Below are 21,025 nucleotides of genomic sequence, written 5' to 3'. Positions count from 1 at the left end.
TCCATTGATCATTAATGATAATATAAGAATCGTATTTATTTTATTCTATTTAATGTTATGTACTACCTGGATATTGTGTCTGAAATAGATGAAGTTTGATTGATCAATATACGTAATAATAGAGAACAAACGTTCCATTAATACACGCCCTAATAGCTACTGAGGTAGTAGATCTATGACAGTCAAATTATGCGGACCCATTTTCATGGAGAATGAGGAACTTTAATCCACCAAAGAGGATCTTGTGAAAATCTCAAGGAAAGCATTTTAATGGACTTTTAAACGGGAATGGTTTAGTAGAACTAATTGTTTAGAACTAATTACTTTAAACTGTTTATTGTGAAAAACTCGCACCGGAAATCCCGACCTTGTTCTGGCTAGCGAAACGCAAGGCTGGTGGTGATGGCAGGCAGCTATCTGTCAACAACCATGGCATAGCTTAGACGGAACTCTGCTTGGCCTCTATCACCCGCTTCTGTCAGGTACGTTCCTCTGGTGTTAGCTTGTGCCCGAACAGAGGGACAATTCTTCGGCTGAACGATACCCGTTTTTCCGGCCGTGCGGCGTTAGCATCACTGACGTTAGTTGCTGCCCCGTTAGCTTGAGCGTCGGTGTTCAGGACGTCGGTGAACAAAGTTGCCCAAGGTGGCGGAACTTGTCCGGTTCGCTTATGCCATTCGTTACCAAACCCTTGCGTTATAGCCAACGATACATCTTCGCGATGTAACAACTGTTGTCCATCTAAAGGCTGGTGTTTGAAGTTGTCTTGACAACAAATCTCCTGCTGGCTAACCGCTGCTAACGCACAACGCACAACGCTAACAAGCTACAGTTGCTATAGTTCCTCAGGTCGCCGATAGCCAGAGAGCACGTTGCCTCTTCAACAGCCGACTGTTATGCCTTCCCTCGTATTTAAGTTAACTGCAAAAGGACGTTATCTAAGATTAGCAACGGACGGGTTTAGTGAGTCTTAATGAATCCTAAATTAAAGGATGGGATTTTCCGTCATGGTCACATCGTGGTGTCTTGAAATAGAGACTCTAGTTACCATTTATCACTGCGAACCCTGCTGTTTACTGCGACCTGTTCGTCTGGACATCGGAGTCATCTCAAATCCACATAACTAGTATGAAGATGAACAATAATCATGTCAACTGCAATGTTAAATGAAATGCTATTGCCTTTTAGGGTGATTTAAACGGTAGGAATGTAAACATTTAGTTGAGTTAAAATACATTTTATAAAGCAGATTCGGTGGGTTTCATTTAGCTTGGTCATACACGGCCCTTGGTTTGGTTAGAGAGACTCATCCATAAATACCTGCATGTAAAGCCAGGCTGTATTTCCCAGTGACAGTCGTAACCCAATAGCCTAATCACTCAGTAAGTAGGTTACCTGCACATGTTTACATCTGACGTCACTGGCTTCTGTCCTTGCAGATCCTTTCTGTGTCGCCCAACACGGTGCAGTGTTATGGATGAGCCATGAAGGCCCAACTACAAGTCACAGGTGAGTTGTGTAAAGCCTGTTTATCTCAGATTTGACCTACTGTTACAGTTGTGGAGTTCAGTTCTATCTGGCCCTAGGGAGCTAATTGCAATGGGATGTTCCATGTTTCCAGTAGTTAAAACCTGTTTTAAGACATGCCGTTTCCAGTACAAGGATGGGGTGATTTTAAAATGTTTTTTTATGATCACATCTACCGAAAGCTCTAATGCCCTAAAATGTCCCCTTATTGTTTTATGCTCTCTAGTGCTTTCAGCCAAGCTGAAGGAGAACAAAAAGAACTGGTTCGGCCCCAGCCCTTACGTTGAGGTGGCCGTGGACGGCCAGTCGAAGAGGACCGAGAAGTGCAACAACACACACAGCCCCAAGTGGAAACAGGCTGTCACTGTGTGAGTACACTTATCTGCCTGCTAATTATCGGGTGATGGGCCAGTTGTCGATTTATTATTTTGAGCAAAATGTCACGGTCCTAACGTAGTTGGGGTTAGCAGGTTGGTTCCTGGTTTAATGCTGAGCTGGGACTTAAATGGCTGAATGAATATCTCATGTATTTGAATGAATATAGAAGGAGCATCAATGCCCTGAACACCTGATTGTTATTGCTGTGCCATTGGAGCAAGTGTTTTACAAATAAATAAGAAACTGGTGCCACATAGATCCCACCTCAGAGACCTTTTTTTATTAGAAAATCTCTGTAGCCCTGTGACTTTAATGCGTTTATGTTTTCCAGCCTGAAGCCTTGAAGTTATGTTTTACAATCACTTTATTGTCTCATATAAAACTGTAGTGATATCAAAACAACAACAACAACAACAACCTAAGACAGTGGCGCTCGCCCTGTTTAAGGAAAAGGTTGATTGGTTGATTGATTTTCTTCTCTTCCACAGCTATTTGTAGTTGACTGAATCCTATTAGTGCAGACCCCCCGTAATCTTTGTCTCTGGTGTTGATCTCTCCACAGAATTGTTACTCCGGTTAGCAAGCTGATATTTCGTGTCTGGGGCCATCAGACACTGAAGGCAGACATCCTCTTGGGAATGGCCATACTGGACATCAGTGAGACCCTGAAGGGTAACGACCTGAAACGTGAGTTCACACTACTTCGTCGTCTTTGTGAATCTTCACAAAGCGTTGTGTTATGAATCTTGTTTTAGCACCGAGCTATTTGGGACTTGGAGCTTATATAGTTATAAGTATCAAAAGGACAAGGTTCCCTCCATGTGGCTCCTTTATTTCAGGGTAATGAAAGTTATATCTGTGGTTATCTTACGTTCAGTATTCATTTTGTAGTCATATCTAACAGCTGCATAATGTATTTGGCAGATGTTGCACTCATTGTAGGTGCTGCACAGATGGCTAAGAGTACATGTCTGCCTGTGTTTGTTATGAAATGCTTTATTGGGCTTTGATAAGCTTGAAAACCAACTTGCACAGTAATCACTAGGTTCTGGTATTTGGACCTCATCTAGGTTTACGACCTTTGACTTGCTCATAGCAAATTATAATGACCCGACTCAGCAAGTGCAAACCATGAGAAATAAAACACCGGTTCATAAACAAGAAGCCAGTAGCAGCTAGAGGCCATGCTGCCTGTTCCTCCCCATGTGACTACAGTGGTTTAAGCTGACAACATGAATAACAATGCAATAGAGCCCCAAACTGGCACCAACAGGAACCAAATACCCTGAGAAAGAGATGATGAAGAGGGTTTAAGACCTCTTTGCAGCCTCAGTCTTCGAGTTTGATGTTCTTGAGATTAGACGCAATTTAAGTCTTGAAAATGATAAGCACCTGTTTCACATCATATTGTGTCCCACCCGCAGTCTGTGAGGTCGTGCAGACGCTGCAGCTGTGCTCTGACAGAGACCCTCGGGATGTTGTAGGAGACCTGTCGGTCTGTCTGGACGGTATGCAAGTGGACCCAGAAACCTTTGCCTCGGCAGAGAGCGAACGAGGTAAACAACCAAACCCAATATACACCAATTTACCCTTTATTAATTACAAGAAGGTTTCTTTGTAGGTTTTTAAACTTCTTTGGAGAACTGATACATACATACATCTAGTCATATATATATATATATGGAGATATTTGTAATACTTTTTCATGTTCCTTTCTAACAATCCTTAAATAAGCAGCAGTAACACCCCAAGTCGTCTTTTTCTCATTCCAGCTACTGTTCCAAACGGAACTGCAAGACAAAATGGAGAGATTGGCAAAAGGTTGAGTAAACTTATTTCTGGGTCCACGTTAACATGATTCTTTGCACAAATCTTGCCGCAGTGGTTTGGTAAAAGAAAAGAAAATCTCCTAGTTTGTGTACAAGAAAATACTCATTATTCACCTGTAGAATAACCTCATAAAATCTCTCTCCTCAGGTCAAGCAGAGACACGTCCCCCTCCAGTGACTCAGAGGAGTGGGTTATTGTACCAAACGGTCATGCTGCAAATGGAGCGGGTTCTCCTTCCCAATCGCCAGGCGGCTCGAGCGCCTCGCGTCCTCCCAGACCGGCCCGACCCCCCCCCCCCACGCCGCAGAGACCGACCGCTTCACCCAGTATGAAAAGATCTTACATTTACATCAGGAACGTTACATTAGCACCATTTCACACACCATTGATTTAATGCTTCTCGCATGCCATTTTTCAAATACAGAACTAAATAGTGTGTGCATTGTGTTTTAATGACTATTATCATATCAAATGCACCTGTGCAATCCTCACCCTCTTCTCTCCAGCCTCTACAAGCAGCTCCTCTCCAAGTGAGCTGAGTGAAGGTCCAGCTTCCGATGGTTCCTCTCAGGCGTCGGCCAGTGGATGTTCAAATCAGCAGGATGACACAGCAACAGCAGCAGCTGCAACAACAACAACAACAACAACAGCAGCAACTGCAACATCTGCAACAGTAGCAGCAGCAGCAACATCATCAATGACAGCAACAACAGCAACTGCAGCTTCTTCCCAGACAGCAAGTGGCCCCAAACCAGGGAGCTCCGCCTCAGCAGCTCTGGCCACAACAACTCCCAGAATCCCCCCCATGAGCACGGGCCCTTTGCCTCCGGGGTAAAAGAGCAAGCCACTGCACTTGGTTCTGAAAGAACAAGCAATATTTCTGTTTCTGGTTATCTATCTCAGCTGTTTTTCAGTGACAGAATGCTTGGTCTGGTTTCCATTGTCTCTACAGGTGGGAACAAAGGGCGGACCAGAACGGACGGGTGTACTTTGTGGATCACATTGAGAAAAGGACGACCTGGGAAAGGCCCGACCCTCTGCCATCAGGGTACCAACGCAGTCGATTCCTGTTCTGTGCTGTGAATTCAAAGCTTTCTTCTTGCTCTGCTCCGTTGGACTGTGTGTAAACAACAAATGATGTCAGATTAGTACAAACAGAAACTACTCAGCGTGCTCCAACCCAGTTGTGCTCCTCCTTTTTGTTCATTTACTTATTCGGTTGTTAGATTTAATATCAGCCGATAATCAAATCAGTTTGGTTTTAACATGAGTCTCAGGTGGGGCCTTGACACACCTGTGATCCTCCATTGTGAGCACTGCCTTCTTTTTACTCCTGCTTTCCTGTAGGTGGGAGCGCAGGGTGGACCCGATGGGAAGGGTCTACTACGTGGACCACATAACCCGAACCACTACGTGGCAACGACCCACTCAGGAGTCAGTGCGTAACTACGAGGAGTGGCAGCACCAGCGCAGCCAGCTGCAGGGAGCCATGCAGCAGTTCAACCAGAGGTTCATCTACGGGGTGAGAGCAGGCGCCGCAGTAGTTCTGTAGTGTGTGTTTGCTCTGATTTATGATTGATTTGAATAATCATTTGTTTCATGACGCTTTTACCACGGAGAATTTCACTTAACTTCCAGAAAGTCTTAGAACTGTATCTCATCGTCATGTCTGCTGCTGTAAACTTTTCTTTTCTGAGTTTTTACTACTACTACGTCTTTACTACTTCTGTGTTTTGGAAGTCTTTGGTTCTCCGGTCTAATATGGACTGTATCCTACTAACAATGGCTTGTATTTATTAGTCTCATGGTTGAGCACATGGGGAAAGGTTCATTCTGTGATATAACAATGCTACGAGGTCAGTTAGCCTGTCATTTATTCCTTTGCTTTAAAATGCTGTGACGAATGTCCTTTTGAAGCTTGACTTGTGTCCATTCTGTCCTTGGCTCAGCTGCAGGACCAGTTGGCCGCCACAGCCAACAAAGAGTTTGACCCGCTGGGACCACTGCCACACGGTTGGGGTAAATATCACTGAGCTTTGGACCTTTGTTTTAACTGTAATCCCTGTAATGAAAAACAGCAACCATTAAATATGTTTGCAGATAATTCATACAGAATTATATTTATATTTTTTAAATGGCAGAGAAGAGAACCGACACCAACGGCAGAGTGTATTTCGTCCATCACCCGACTCGGGCGACCCAGTGGGAGGACCCCAGGACACAAGGGTGAGCGAATGCCTGTTTCTTATGGACTTAACGTGCACTTGGATACTGCCACAGCTTTTATCAATGATTCTGCCTGATCTAGCTGTAGTTCTGTTTGTTGTCTGTAAGAGGCGCTAAAGGTGTGAGCAACTACGTCTAAACCACGTGAGGCAATGGGAGCGATTTAATGAGGACATTCCTTCTGTCTCCTCCAGAATGTGTCACTACCAAGCTGTTCTTTGGGAATGTGTGTGTCCATCTCTGTTCTACATGTGATGTATCTTCAGGCTGCTGAATGACAAGCCCCTGCCGGAGGGTTGGGAGATGAGGTTCACAGTAGATGGCATTCCCTACTTTGTGGACCACAATCGGCGGACCACGACCTACATTGACCCCCGCACAGGGAAATCCTCCCTGTAAGTCCCTGTTCAGCTGCTATCAGGCTCCCTGACAGGAGCAGCCTCTGTTGGGGGGGGGCGCTGTGGCTGATGTTGGTTTTGTGGAGCTTTGAAAACGCTTCTCTCGTCCCGCAGTGAGAATGGACCACAGATCACCTACGTCAGGGACTTCAAAGCCAAAGTGCAGTACTTCAGGTTCTGGTGTCAGGTAGGTGGTCCAGAGATGAAAGGTCCACTGGTTTTTATATCGATTATTGATATTTAGTTTGTTCCTCGCAGCAACTGTCGATGCCGCAGCACATTAAGATTAACGTCTCCAGGAAAACCTTGTTTGAGGATTCATTCCAACAGGTAATCCTTTTATTAAACACTCTTCTCTGTTCCAGTTGGGTTTCATTCCTGTTTAAAGGTGTGTAACATCTAGTTATTTGCCTGCATTCAAAGATCATGAGTTTCCACCCTCAAGATTTGAGGCGGAGACTGTGGATCATATTTCCTGGAGAGGAAGGTTTGGACTACGGAGGTGTGGCAAGGTAATGTCACCTGGCTCTTCTTTGTATGCACACTCCCGTCTCATTATATGACTCCTAAGGTGTGTTTTGTAGTTTGTGTTGACACCCTTGTCTCACAAAACACTGTTGATTTAATAACGCCGCATTTCTCATTAAAGACCTGATCTACAAGATGTAACAAACGGCCTCAACCAGTACGACCATTCCCACCCTAACCCTCTCTGTACGGCTTGCTTTCAGAGAATGGTTCTTCTTGCTCTCTCATGAGGTGCTGAACCCCATGTACTGTTTGTTTGAGTATGCTGGCAAGGACAACTACTGTCTGCAGATCAACCCAGCGTCCTACATCAACCCCGATCACCTCAAGTACTTCAAGTTCATCGGACGCTTCATCGCCATGGTACCTGCACGGGTTCAGTGAATCATTACCACCAGGATGGATCATGGTTTTACTTGAAACTGGATGATGATGATGATGATGTGAAAGTCTTTGATATATATTATTCTTATGATTGTAACTCAAGTTCACGTGTGCCTCATCGCTCAGGGGGATTCATTTATTTGGTATTTTTAATGACAGTATTGTCTCTCCTGATACTAATGCATTCTGTTTTAATGATATATTCACTGACTGTCCTTTCCAGGCCTTGTTCCATGGGAAATTTATCGACACAGGTTTCTCGCTGCCCTTCTACAAGCGAATCCTGAACAAACCTCTGGCTCTGAAGGACCTGGAGTCCATCGATCCGGAGTTTTACAACTCGCTCATCTGGATCAAGTAGGTCTGGGACTCAGGGGAGAATGTGCCTGGTCTCCTGTAGTTCTGCATCATTTATCTTTGAGCTTAGTCGAGATCGAGTCTTTCTTGCCAAGCGTTAGATTAAAGATTGATGTTTTGTGTCAGACTATTCCTCAACCCGAGCCAGTTGCTAGGTAACCAGCGAGGCTAAGAGGTCACTGTTGGTGCATATAAACATGTAAACACTGTGTTATTTTCACACTATTGTCGTATTCGGAGGAACCTGAAGGTGGATTTTGTTTTTGTTTATTGATGATGACTCCTACCCCCCCACAGGGATAATAACATAGAAGAGTGCGGTCTGGAGATGTTCTTTTCCGTTGACAAAGAGATCCTTGGCGAGGTCACCACCCACGAGCTGAAACCAGATGGAGGGAACGTCCAAGTAACTGAGGAGAATAAGGAGGAATACATCAGGTACGTCCTCCAATCCAGGCTGAGGGGACCAGAGGGATATTTCCTACAGTCAAACTGTGGCCTTGTTGTAGAAAGGAGTAAAAAGAAGAACCAACATGTGTAATGGAAAGATGAAGGTCATTAATAAACAGCATCATTTATTTTGAGGTAGTGACTGCATTTAAAAAGAGGCATTAAAGTTTATTCTTGTCATTTTCCTGTAACACCACCATTAATCCTCCTCCCTTCACTTTGTGAGCAGGTTGGTGGCTGAGTGGAGGCTTTCCAGAGGTGTGGAGGAACAGACTCAAGCATTCTTTGAGGGCTTCAATGAAGTCTTGCCCCAGCAATACCTTCAATACTTTGACGCTAAGGAATTGGAGGTAATAAAACTTCAGAGTGTTTCTCCTGCTGGGATAAAGCCTCCGGGTTTGAGACCTTCTCCTCTCCTGCAGGTGATGCTTTGTGGGATGCAAGAGATCGACCTGGTGGACTGGCAGAGGAACACCATCTACAGGCATTATGCCCGAAGCAGCAAGCAGATCCTCTGGTTCTGGCAGGTGTGTCCCCCCCCCTCCCCTTCTCACCTCGCTCAACTTTGACTACACTAGATTCATGTTACACCATAGTAGTGATTAGCTAAGTGGTTTTAACACGGAATGATCTGTTGACAGTTTGTGAAGGAGATGGACAACGAGAAGAGGATGAGACTCCTGCAGTTCGTCACAGGAACCTGTCGCCTTCCTGTTGGAGGCTACGCCGACCTGATGGGTATGAAGAAGAGACGCCTTGTGGAGCATCAGCGTCACTTCTCAGGGGATAACTGTCTTTGTGCTTATGGGTTAAAACAGGAAGCAACGGCCCTCAAAAGTTCTGCATTGAGAAAGTGGGAAAGGAGAACTGGCTTCCACGAAGCCACACATGGTAAGGCCAGTTCTTCTGCTTTCACACGAGTCCTAAGCCGTCAGGTATGTGGCCAGGTGTCCAAACTGATGCAGGATTAAACCTCAAGGACCAAACCCTTATACAATTCTGAGATTTTTGTTGAGTCTTAAGTTTGTGTATTTAGCTGATGATCTAATGCTACATCAGGTGACTTATGTAGCAGCGGCGTCAATGAATATCTTTTACCAGACAAGTCAGCGTTTCATTATATATATATATATATATATATATATATATATATATATATATATATATATATAATGAAAAGTGATATCTCCATATATGGGGAGTCATCCTGCTTCTTTCTCTTCCCTGTTTAGCTTTAATCGTCTGGACCTCCCTCCCTATAAGAGCTACGAGCAGCTGAAGGAGAAGCTCATGTTTGCCATCGAGGAGACCGAAGGCTTCGGCCAGGAGTGATGCTCCAGAGATGAGAAGGAGCAGATCCAGAGCCATTCAGAGAATAGAGAAATCAATCATCTTCTTGCCGCTGGGAGCTGCTTGTGAACTCGTAGATGAGCCCGTAAATCTTTATTTTCGATATAAATCATAATCATAAGCTGTAAGAACACTTTCCTGTGAATCCTCCCCCACATGAGGAGTTCCACCCTGATGGGATGATGGAGGAGAGGAGACGCCTTCCTCACCTGTCGTGTTGCGCCCATCTGTCCACCTGTGCAGTGGCAACTGGTTCAGAGGCGCCTGGCTGGGTTTATGCACCAGAACTTACTTTTATTTTTCTTTAGAATGGACGGATATTCTTTTTGTTTTTTAACCCCTGACTGACTCCCGTAGCTTATACACCGTTTACTTGTTAACTTTGATGAATACGATCTTGTTAATTATAATTATTTCTCTTATTTTGATTTCTGAACTTTACAATGAGTTGAAACTTGGATCCATTTTGCACACATTCTGTGAGCAGGAAGTCAGATGTGATTGTTCTCAAGAGAGGTTGTATTTTTATGTGCAATAGTTTTGTAGAAAGCAATTTTGCGAATGATGGAGCCAAACAGTAATTTGTTTGATCATTTTTTAACACTTTGATAAGTTTCAGCATTTATTAATCATTTAAATTCTCAATCTGACCATTTGCATGCTTGCAGGGGTATTTGGTGAAACTGGTGATTTGATTTGAGACCTTTTCCTTCCCAAAGTGATCCGTGCTGTACATATCTCAGCTTCCTTCAGTCAGGAGACTGACGAGTGGAATTCTTGTATTGATCGTTCCTAGCTGTTACTAATGAAGTGGGAGTTTTAGGGTGCATTGTGTAAAAGAAGCCGATTAGTTGACTAATGACCTTTTCCCACTGAGAGGTAGACGTCCAGAACGAAGTATTATCCTGGATCCGTGATGAAGATGCTGTGTACCGTGTTAAGTGAGTAATGCAGTTCATGTAAATACAGAGTAGACCGTGTTCACACAGCAGTGAACCTCTGGAGTTGATGATGAGGATTTGAATCCTTGTAATATAAGTGGCCCTAGTTTTATAGGGATGTGTACAAAAGTATATTAAGAGTATTCGTCTTTTCCAAAAAATGGCTCCATTAACGTCACACTTTGTTTCTTTTTTCTAGCATCAAGTAGAATAAGAACTAAAAGAAAATTACTACGGACTGATCTACCAAAGGATTGTTTAATTATTTTTTGTAGACTATTTGACTTAAAGGTGGAAGTCAATGAGTGATCAGTTGCCACTATTGGGTTCAAGTTGTCTTTTATTATATCAGTGACACAGTCGCTTAGCTACTTTAATCCTTAATGCAAAATTGGAAGATTTAGATCCGTAGAGTGATATTTTTTAATGACTTTTATCTTAGCATCAAGCTGTGTGTGTGTGTGTTACACATGTAAGGACGGTGTGTCATGAATGAGTCTCATCTGCTCGTGATGCAGACACTCGTCCCTTTGTCACCGGACAGGTGAACGGCTCGCTTTGTATACATCGATTCTCCTGCTGACCGTAATGAACACGCATCCAGCTCTGCGTGTACCTACTGCTTTGCAGACTTGTGAAGAGATTATTGTAAAAAGAAAACCATTGATTTACAAAAAGTCAATAAGTTTAACTAAAATGTTTACTATTGAATATTTTAACATATTGCAACTAACAGTTTAGCACCTTGACACTCCAAACCGGTTGAATTAACCACTTCACTGTTTAATCACTGCTGTGTTCCACATCATGGAGCAGTCAAATGTATAGAAATATGCAAACTTGTGTTTAGTTGTATTGATTGCATTGTAAATTATGTTGATAGTGTGATCACTGTTGTTTTCTTTTGTTTTTTTTGAAGCTCTGACTTTTTTGATAAGTGGAAGTCAATGGTTAAACTATTTATTTGCAGGATGGGTTTCATGTAAGGACTGGAATGATTGTGAACAGAAACTAATTAAATGATCTAAACACTGGGCAGGACACTTGTGAAATGTTAATTATTATCAAAGCAGCATATTTTCACTTTTAAGTAAATCCAAGGCTTCAGTCATTTTTACATATTGTCACTTCCCCAACACCTTTAAGAAATAAGACTTCTCTGTAAAACAGCACAGAATGTAATGTTTAAATCTATTAATGTATCTTACTGTGAGCATGGTTGTTGACTTGGAGAATGTTTACTTGTACGTCCTTAAATGTATACTGGGAGAATTCTACTTATTCTTTCCATAGTCATATTACTACTTTTACTTTTCATAGTTTTATGTGACGACAAAATTAAATGCTTTTTGACTTTGCTGTACATTTAAGCGAGCTGAATGGAGACATTAACACATCTAATATTTCCTTTGATTGATTTTAAAACACCGGGCCTAGTTTACATAGGAACCTTTGCGCTGATGCTGCACCACGGAACACTTTCGCTGTGACACACCGTTCAAAGTCTGCAACATGAGACCGAGCTCACGCTGCTGGGTTGAAAGTCATGGCAGGTCCCGATGTGATTAGAACGCTCCTGTACACCGTGAACCACCTGCTGCAGCGCGAGAAGTACAAGGCGGCATTGGCCGTGTTGAAAGGATTCAGAAATGGCGCCGTGTAAGTGAAAAGCTTAAAAGCAAGTTGGCTAGTTTCACGTTAATAGAGCTTAACCCAATGTTACCTATTTACACAGCTAGCTGCTATGTTCGCTGACCTAACCTATGGTATCAGCTGCAGCACTACAGGTGTGTTACCACAGCTAGCTTGTAGCTAACAGGTCGTATCAGCTGCAGCACTACAGGTGTGTTACCACAGCTAGCTTGTAGCTAACATGTCTTATCAGCTGCAGCACTACAGGTGTGTTACCACAGCTAGCTTGTAGCTAACAGGTCTTATCAGCTGCAGCACTACAGGTGTGTTACCACAGCTAGCTTGTAGCTAACAGGTCTTATCAGCTGCAGCACTACAGGTGTGTTACCCCAGCTAGCTTGTAGCTAACAGGTCTTATCAGCTGCAACACTACAGGTGTTACCACAGCTAGCTTGTAGCTAACAGGTCTTATCAGCTGCAGCACTACAGGTGTGTTACCATAGCTAGTTTGTAGCTAACAGGTCTTATCAGCTGCAGCACTACAGGTGTGTTACCACAGCTAGCTTGTAACTAACAGGTCTTATCAGCTGCAGCACTACAGGTGTGTTACCATAGCTAGCTTGTAGCTAACAGGTCTTATCAGCTGCAGCACTACAGGTGTGTTACCATAGCTAGCTTGTAGCTAAAAGGTCTTATCAGCTGCAGCACTACAGGTGTGTTACCATAGCTAGCTTGTAGCTAACAGGTCTTATCAGCTGCAGCACTACAGGTGTGTTACCATAGCTAGCTTGTAGCTAACAGGTCTTATCAGCTGCAGCACTTCAGGTGTGTTACCATAGCTAGCTTGTAGCTAACAGGTCGTATCAGCTGCAGCACTACAGGTGTGTTACCACAGCTAGCTTGTAGCTAACAGGTCTTATCAGCTGCAGCACTACAGGTGTGTTACTGACATCGTATTAATTCGGTTTTTTCTTCACCCCACATTTAGATATGGGGCCAAAATCCGAGCCCCACATGCTCTGGTTATGACATTTCTATTCCGAAGTGGCAGGTAAGGATTCAATCAGCACCCCACTGCATTCATCTTGAGCTTTAATTAAACATTCCTTTTTCTTCTTCTCTCCAATAGTTTGAAGGACAAGCTCAAAGCCATTTTGAAGGCCACGTACACGCACTCCCGCAACCTGGCGTGCTTTGTGTTCACCTACAAAGGACTGCAGGGCTTGCAGGAGCGATGCCAGGGGAAGAGACTCCAGTCTCACTCCTTTCTGGCCGCCTGCGTTGGCGGCTGGTTGGTGTTTGGAGACAACAACAACATCAACAGCCAGGTATGTGCCCATGGACCAAACATCTGCTGCAATCTGCCCATGCGTTCAGTCAGTGCCGACCCTCTGCTCTAGATCAACATGTACCTGCTGTCGAGGATCCTGTTCGCCCTCTCCCGGCTGGCCGTGGAGAAAGGACTCGTCCCGCGGCCTCAACGTGACCCTTTCCCCCTCTTTGCCACGCTGGTGTGGGGCGTTGTGCTGTGGTTGTTTGAGTATTACCCCCACACCCTCCAGCCCTCGCTGCAGTCCTCCATGAGCTACCTCTACCACGACAGCAACGTGTGGCACGACATCACCGACTTCCTCCTTTATAATAAGCCACGGACTGCTGCTTAAACATTATGTTGAAATATTTAAAATGTTTTAGGATTATTGAATAGCTCTCTACAATTAATTAATATTGAAGCAATGCATTTTTTTAATGAATATTACATTTATAGTATAATTTGTTGTCGCAAATGAAAATAATTCATTGACATGAGTTCATTTTTGTGTGTTTTTCCCATTAAAATAGACCAATATATTTGCATACCATTACGGCTATTAGACCACATGGATTTAAAGGAAAAATGTGTTCCCTTTAAATCTGAAAATCGTATCAATGTTTTTGTTGGATGTGTTTCATGTGCCTGACCCAAGTTGTGCCTTTAGTTATGCATATTATGAAATTAAAATAATCTAACATGAACCATGTCTGCTCCTGCACCTGGCTGCTCAGAGACCAACTGAAGTCGCGCGCGCGCGCGCGCGCGCGCGCGCGCGCGTGTGTGAACTATGGTTGAATTGTCTGATAATTAGTTTCCACATGTCTTCCTGCAGAATAATAAAATAAAGTGAAACCAGCTATTCAAATATTGTTTTTAAGACAGCTCCACCAACTAGACCTACGCATCAGTTTATAATGTATGATGTTCTTGAATAAATGATCCCAGCAGAAAGAACAAATGTCCACAGACCACGAGGTGAAGCCTTTTCTGCTTATTTGGTTGTAATCTTTATTCTCCTTTAGTTACCAAGCAACCACGATGACGTATTAAAGATGTGGTGCTACTGCTGTGTACTTCTATTGCATCACAGCGCTGGAAGAATGCCATTTCATAGATTAGAGACTCTGTGTCCCTCACAGCTCCCTGGAATCCTGATCTTTGTGCCGACGCGTTAAAAGAAGAATTTAAGACGGTTGTCCTCTCGTGTCTCGTATTTTTGTGTTAAACGTCTCTCTGTGATTTGGAGACTCAGCAACGCACTTGAAGCCACGGTCCTTGTCGTGACCTTGAGACGATGTTCATGTTCCAGAAATGTCTCCCACTCACTGTGCTCTACATTCCTTCCTGATTCTTGGGTGTTGAGCAGTTTATGCAATAAACCATTTAATCTCTCGGGCAAATCTCAACATGTGACATGTGACATCAACGGAAACGCCAATCACTTGCTCATCAGCTCATGTTTCACACGACATGCTGCTGTATAAAAGTGATCGATAAAAGTCAAACTAATGGATGGGAGGATTCTTATAGTCAGCAGTGCTGCGTGAGTCATTTAAAAGTAATAAAGTCATATGAACTACAAGTAAAAGACACGTAAACGTTGGGATATTTGGTTCAAAAACCCTTTATTGATTCATCCAGTATTTATAGAAAGTCTCTGACCCTAAATACAAAAACCCCTAAATCACTTCAGTGTGAATTAAGCTCAGACAAAGTCTGAAGTCCCACTAATCCCACAGTAGTTACAGTAGTTAGTGAGAGTCGGATGGATGAATGGATGAAAGCAGCTTCGGTGGAACTGGGTGAGTCTGCTTATTTAACGCATGAAACCACGCAGGAGGAGTGCATCAGGTTCTGTTTAGATACACATGACACACTAAGTAACAATGAGACAAACCGGTTTGGTTTGACAGAAGCACCTTCGTGATGATCTGCCCCACCCGGCCCTTCACAAGGCGGGGCAGCGTTTAAAAGGCACAGAGACACCGCAGGGATTCAGCATTAAGCAAACCCACTCCATGGAAGGTGAGATTTGCCTTTCTCTTCCTCCACTTTCTGTGTTTTCGTTGCTTCTAACAAAATGCTTTTGTCTTAATTTGTTTCCCTTCATTCACAGACTTGAAAATACAAAATGTCAACTTGGAAATCTCTGCGAACCTGCAGAGCCACAAGACGGAGGGCTTCAGCAGCTCTAAGATCCTGGTGGTGCGGAGGGGGGCCCCGCTGAGGATCAGCCTGCAGCTGGGGGGCCGGCCCTTCAACCCGCAGAGCGACTCGCTGTGGATCAAAGTCATGCTAGGTACACCCCCCCCCCCCTTCACGCCGTCACCGCGTGGACGCCTGAGGAGACTCGCTCCGCTCACTCTCTCCTCTCCGCAGGCCGCCTGTATGTGGTGACGCGGGTCACTTTCCCCGAGAAGGTCTCCTCCTCCCGCTGGAGCGCCTGCTTTGACCCACGGGGCCTGAACCTCCAGAAGCCCTCCATCCTCCTCCACTCCCCGGCCTCCGCCGCCGTGGGATGCTACGGCCTCCTGCTGTGCGCCTCCTCTCCGGGAGGAAAGACCACCTCGGCGCTCAGCAGATTCATCCTGCTCTGCAACCCCTGGTGCCGCGGTGAGTGAACATCAGAGGCCTCACACACATCTCCATAGGTCGCACTTTGTTGGTATCTCCTTGAAAAAGCAAAAAAGGTGAATTACAGCCAAAAAAAACAGATTAAGGAATCCCCAAAGTGGCTCATAAACATTTCTGTTTGAGTTAACTCCAAGAAGTTTGCACAGCAGAAGACATGTGCTTCATGCCTTTAGTCACTTACGTGTTGTCACATGTCTAAATGTGGTGTTTGCTTCTTGCAGAGGACGCTGTCTACATTCCCTTTGAGGACCAGAGAGAAGAATACATCCACAACGACTCCGGGCTGCTGTTTAAAGGAACATCTGGAAATATTGTGTCAAGACCGTGGTCCTATGACCAGGTATAAACAAACACACATCTGTTTGCAGATGTTCTTGTTCACTGAAGGGTCCCAAAGCAGAGAGTTTCACACCAATGCAAACAGAATATAAAAATGTTCCTCATCATCAGGTGAAATATCAAACAATAAAAGACGAGAGAAGAACTGAGCTGTGATGTGTGTTTAGTTCGAGCCAGGTGTCCTGGAGGCCTGTCTGAATCTGCTCCAAGTCACCCCTCAGCACCAGAAGAACCAAGGAGAAGACTACCTGAACAGAAACAACCCCGTCTACATCAGCCGCGTCGTGTCCGCCATGGTGAGTGACCTCTGACCTCTGACACCAGGGTGTTGTTACTTCCTGCTCATCACCCGCACGTCGAGGCGTGGGTTTGGTACCTGCAGATCTGCAGGCAGACACACTGGACTCTTCATCTTCATCTTCATCTCTGATGCTCAGATCAACAGTGAAGACGACCGCGGCGTGCTGAAGGGCAAATGGAAAGGGGGCTACAAAGACGGCGTCGACCCCTCCCGGTGGACCGGCAGCGGGGACATCTTGACCCAGTGGGCCGCCTCTGGCTACAGACCCGTCAAGTACGGCCAGTGCTGGGTGTTCGCCGCCGTCATGTGCACAGGTGCTTCCATCGCGTTGGGTGCTGGGTGTGGGAGGAGCACGCCGGGGTCACCTCCCTGCTGACCTCTGCTTTCTCTCCCCTCCGTCAGTCATGAGAGCTCTCGGCATTCCGTGCCGCGTCGTCACAAACTTCAACTCGGCCCACGACACCAACGGAAACCTGGTGATCGAGGAGTTCTACAGCGAAACGGGGCAGAAGCTGGAGCGCAGCGCCGACAGCATCTGGTCAGTGGTCCACGTCCGCCTGCCCTCTGAAGACCTTCCTCCATCGGCGCATTCATGACTGTGCTCCTCCTCACAGGAACTTCCACGTGTGGGTGGAGTGCTGGATGACTCGCCCCGATCTGGGCTCAGGGCTGGACGGCTGGCAGGTCCTCGACCCGACCCCCCAGGAGAGGAGCGCAGGTGTGCGCCGCGTTTCTTTCCCGCCTGAACTCGTTCTCGAACCCGAACGCCGCCGTGACCTCTCTTTCCGTGTCGTTGGCGTGTTCCAGGCGTGTTCTGCTGCGGCCCCGCACCCGTGGCAGCAGTGAAGGAGCGGCGCGTCGACCTGCCCTTCGACGTCCCCTTCGTCTGCGCCGCGGTGAACGCCGACGTCCACGCGGTCATAGTGAGCCAGGGTCAGGTGATCCGCTGCAGCACGGACACGGAGAGGGTGGGGTCCCTCATCTGCACCAAAGCCGTCGGCCTGCAGAGACTCCAGAACCTCACCGGAGACTACAAACCCGTGACAAGTACGGCGGCCGAGGTCCAGTCCCACCGACGCTCGCTGCCGGGCCTCCATACTTACTTCCTGTTCTTTGATCTTCACCAGGTCCGACGTCAACGCTTTCCTCGAGACGTTCCAATATGTCGGCGACCTCCACACTAAGCACAGGTAACTTTCTTTTGAACCTTTGAGCATCTTCAGCGACTGTCCTCCTGTCGGCTCACGCCCTCCTTTCACAGGCTCCTCCGGGGGGGTGTCGCTGCTCCTCTCCCTGGACAAAGCTCCCGTTGCCGGGCAACCCGTCCTCTTCACGGTGAAGGTCATCAACAGGCAGAGGGTGGCCAAGGTGATGCAGGTGCATCTGAACGCGCAGGTCAAAGAATACAACCACAGCCCGTCAGAAACCCTGTGGGAGAACCACGGCGTCCTGCGACTGGCCCCCATGGAAGGTGGGCTCCCCCCCCCCCCACCCACCCACTCTCCCACCCCAGAGGTTCTGTTTGACAGCCGTTCTCCCTCCTCTGTCTCTGCAGTGAAGCTCATCCCCCAGCAGATCCCCCCGGCCCTGTCCCAGCGCGTGGGGGGGGACGACCTGATCAACCTGGCAGTGGTGCTGGTCGACTCGTCCAGCCACGAGCGGGTTCTGGCCTCGGAGGAGTTCAATGTCGCCGGCCCACTGCTCAGCATCCAGGTACCAGTCAGAGTCAAGTGTGTCGCCCATCACGGAGGGGAAGGATCAGTCTCACTCAGGGGGGGGTTCCACAGGCGTTCGAAGTCATTGACACAAACTTTGTCCGCCAGGTTGAGGACGAAGACTCCGTGGTCCGTCACAAGAAGCAGGAGGCCACAGTGACCTTCAGCAACACGTGGGCCCACCCGGTGAGCGGGATGCTGAGCGTAGCAGGCGCCGGGCTCATTCAGGGCAAACTTCACTTCAGGTGAGAAGCGGCCTCTGTGATTTGTGGAATGTTCCAACGTAGGCGTGTCCCAGAGGAATCAAATGTTCCTCTGCTGACTGATTTTATTTTGGGTGTGTGAATCGCGGAGGGTGAAGAGAGAATCTTGTTCACTCAGCTGTAGTGAGAGATAAAAATGACACGGTGCTCTGTGGACTTGTGCAGGATGCTCGCCGTGCGTCCCGGCAGCAGCGCGTCGCAGCGCATCACCTTCACCCCCAGCAAGGTGGGACAGAAGATGCTGCAGGCCAGCCTGCTGCTCTCAGACACCAACTCCACCATCAGAGGCTTCCAGATGCTCCACGTAGGCGCCGCGTGAGCCTCACTGGTCTCCTACCTGAGAGATAATGGCACCAGGTGGCAGCATCAATTGCACAATCTTCATGTTCTTCTATTGTTTTGTATGATTTTTTTTAACCGTGAATCTAAATTATATTGACTTATTTATTTAATGTGAAATTGTGATCTTTATTTTGTTTAAAAAATAAAAACCCTAATATTTAAATGTAATGTTGTTCCTTTTCTTCTCCAGAGTATAAAATGAAGTTCACGTTCTGCCCTGAAGAGGGAGACATTTCCTCTTTAAAGGTCGGGTTTAAACTAGGGCCGGGACTCGATTAAAAATATTAATCTAATTAATTAGAGGCTTTGTAATTAATTAATCGAAATTAATTGGATTTTAATTGCATAAATATTTGACCTGAGAACAGTGAGAAGTAATTTTTTTCACATGGATTTTTATTTTTCTTCAACCAACTCCAGCAGACAAGTGTAGAAATAGCATATTTAGAAATATAGTACTTTCAGAAATTCAGGTAGTCTATAGGTAAGTAGACCTTCTGTACACTATGTTTTTTTAAGTAGACCAATACTTTCAAGTACATTCAGAACATTGGTTATGGTCTTAGTTACCCTGGTCCTTAAACCAGTCATCTGGTGCAGTGTGGGTTGGGTGTGGGTCCTTGTACGTCCACGCTAGCTGCTAGTTGTGTTGCGTTGAGGTGATACTTGAGGCTCGATGTGAATTCCTTGTTGCACAGCTTGCACACAACCACGCTCTATCGACGCTTCCATCCGTGTGTTTATTATAAGAAGATTTCCCATTCACGGGGCCACCCGACACGGTCTCGTCAGCTTCTTCGTTCATGTTCACTGTGGTTTGTTGTTGTCTGAAGTCATGGACGCTAGTTGGTGCTCCAGTATAATCGGTCCCCCCGAAACTCATCCAGTGAGAAACGTTCCGCGGTGCAAAAAATAAGTGTAAAAATGCGTAAAAAATGTTTAATGTGTTATTTTTTGTGTAATTAATTAATCTTAATTCACATTGTAATTAATTAATCGTAATTAACGCGCTAAAGTCCCGGCCCTAATTTTAAATTAAACAAACAGTGACACTGTGAATCATGGTGAGTTCTGGTGTCTCTAGTGGAATCAAAGCTGACCTTCCTGATCCACATTTGGGATTTGATTCTCTCTCCTCAAGGTGCCGTGTGTCAAACGTGTTTATTTCTTCCGGGATTTTTTCTCCACTCAGCTGAGGAGGACCCTCAGACTGGTTTAGCTCCATAGGGGAGTCGGTATGGATCCTCTCAATTCACACGCGGGCATCAGCACACATGTCGAAAAAAGTGAAATAAGGATCACAGCATAAAAGTAGTGAAATCAACTAGGGCTTTATTAGAAATGCCATTATATGACTTTACTTGACCTGCAATTCTATTATAACGGTATGGAACGGTTGTGGATTCCAGCCTGAGAATCTATGAGAATTGAGGTTGGATTCAAAAGCATCAACAGGTGTGTCCTAGTGTACGAGGCAGAGGGATAACGTGTACCAGCTTGGAAATAAATCTCATTTTTCCCTTTTAAGTTGCTTATTTACTCAAAAGGAAATTAACCTTTCATGTGAACAACTAATAGACCTGAATAGTTCAGAGAGCCTGTTACTCTTAACTACAGTTTGACTAAGAACAAAGTTCAGTTAACAGTGACACTGCATCATGGTGAGTTCTGGTGTCTCTAGTGGAATCAAAGCTGACCTTCCTGATCCACATTTGGGATTTGATTCTCTCTCCTCAAGGTGCCGTGTGTCAAACGTGTTTATTTCTTTCGGGATTTATTCTCCACTCAGCTGAGGAGGACCCTCAGACTGGTTTAGATCCATAGGGGAGTCGGTATGGATCCTCTCAATTCACACGCGGGCATCAGCACACATGTCGAAAAAAGTGAAATAAGGATCACAGCATAAAAGTAGTGAAATCAACTAGGGCTTTATTAGAAATGCCATTATATGACTTTACTTGACCTGCAATTCTATTATAACGGTATGGAACGGTTGTGGATTCCAGCCTGAGAATCTATGAGAATTGAGGTTGGATTCAAAAGCATCAACAGGTGTGTGGTGGAACAGTGCAGGGAGATAGCAGGAAGGCTGAAGTGTGGAGGATCCTCAGTTCA

The 21,025-nt window shown here is 45.6% G+C and overlaps 3 protein-coding genes across 3 annotated transcripts; all 3 read left to right on the top strand.

The window, feature by feature from the left end:
- Positions 1-272: 272 nt before the first annotated feature.
- Positions 273-11,405, top strand: LOC119229686 (E3 ubiquitin-protein ligase Itchy-like). The gene is made up of 24 exons (XM_037490314.2): positions 273-482; positions 1,440-1,509; positions 1,754-1,895; positions 2,468-2,592; positions 3,330-3,461; positions 3,678-3,726; positions 3,883-4,061; positions 4,242-4,566; positions 4,688-4,783; positions 5,083-5,257; positions 5,685-5,754; positions 5,877-5,961; positions 6,228-6,356; positions 6,474-6,546; positions 6,618-6,689; positions 6,783-6,871; positions 7,091-7,250; positions 7,495-7,628; positions 7,926-8,066; positions 8,308-8,428; positions 8,501-8,605; positions 8,720-8,816; positions 8,897-8,969; positions 9,311-11,405. The coding sequence occupies exons 2-24, from the start codon at positions 1,485-1,487 to the stop codon at positions 9,408-9,410; spliced, it is 2,697 nt and encodes an 898-aa protein (XP_037346211.2). The 5' UTR covers positions 273-482; positions 1,440-1,484; the 3' UTR covers positions 9,411-11,405.
- Positions 11,406-11,829: 424 nt separating this feature from the next.
- On the top strand, positions 11,830-14,040 carry pxmp4 (peroxisomal membrane protein 4). The gene is made up of 4 exons (XM_037490323.2): positions 11,830-12,028; positions 12,990-13,052; positions 13,131-13,329; positions 13,402-14,040. The coding sequence occupies exons 1-4, from the start codon at positions 11,916-11,918 to the stop codon at positions 13,663-13,665; spliced, it is 639 nt and encodes a 212-aa protein (XP_037346220.1). The 5' UTR covers positions 11,830-11,915; the 3' UTR covers positions 13,666-14,040.
- A 1,262-nt stretch (positions 14,041-15,302) lies between these two features.
- Positions 15,303-19,067, top strand: tgm5l (transglutaminase 5, like). The gene is made up of 14 exons (XM_037490912.2): positions 15,303-15,341; positions 15,433-15,615; positions 15,696-15,929; positions 16,172-16,290; positions 16,457-16,585; positions 16,727-16,904; positions 16,993-17,128; positions 17,205-17,308; positions 17,398-17,637; positions 17,718-17,780; positions 17,852-18,061; positions 18,146-18,303; positions 18,414-18,550; positions 18,734-19,067. Exons 1-14 carry the CDS (start codon positions 15,335-15,337, stop codon positions 18,885-18,887), a joined length of 2,052 nt encoding a protein of 683 aa, XP_037346809.2. The 5' UTR covers positions 15,303-15,334; the 3' UTR covers positions 18,888-19,067.
- Positions 19,068-21,025: the final 1,958 nt, after the last annotated feature.

This window comes from Pungitius pungitius, chromosome 8, assembly GCF_949316345.1.
Source record: "Pungitius pungitius chromosome 8, fPunPun2.1, whole genome shotgun sequence".
NCBI lineage: Eukaryota > Metazoa > Chordata > Actinopteri > Perciformes > Gasterosteidae > Pungitius > Pungitius pungitius.
This window is presented reverse-complemented; position numbering and strand designations above follow the sequence as displayed.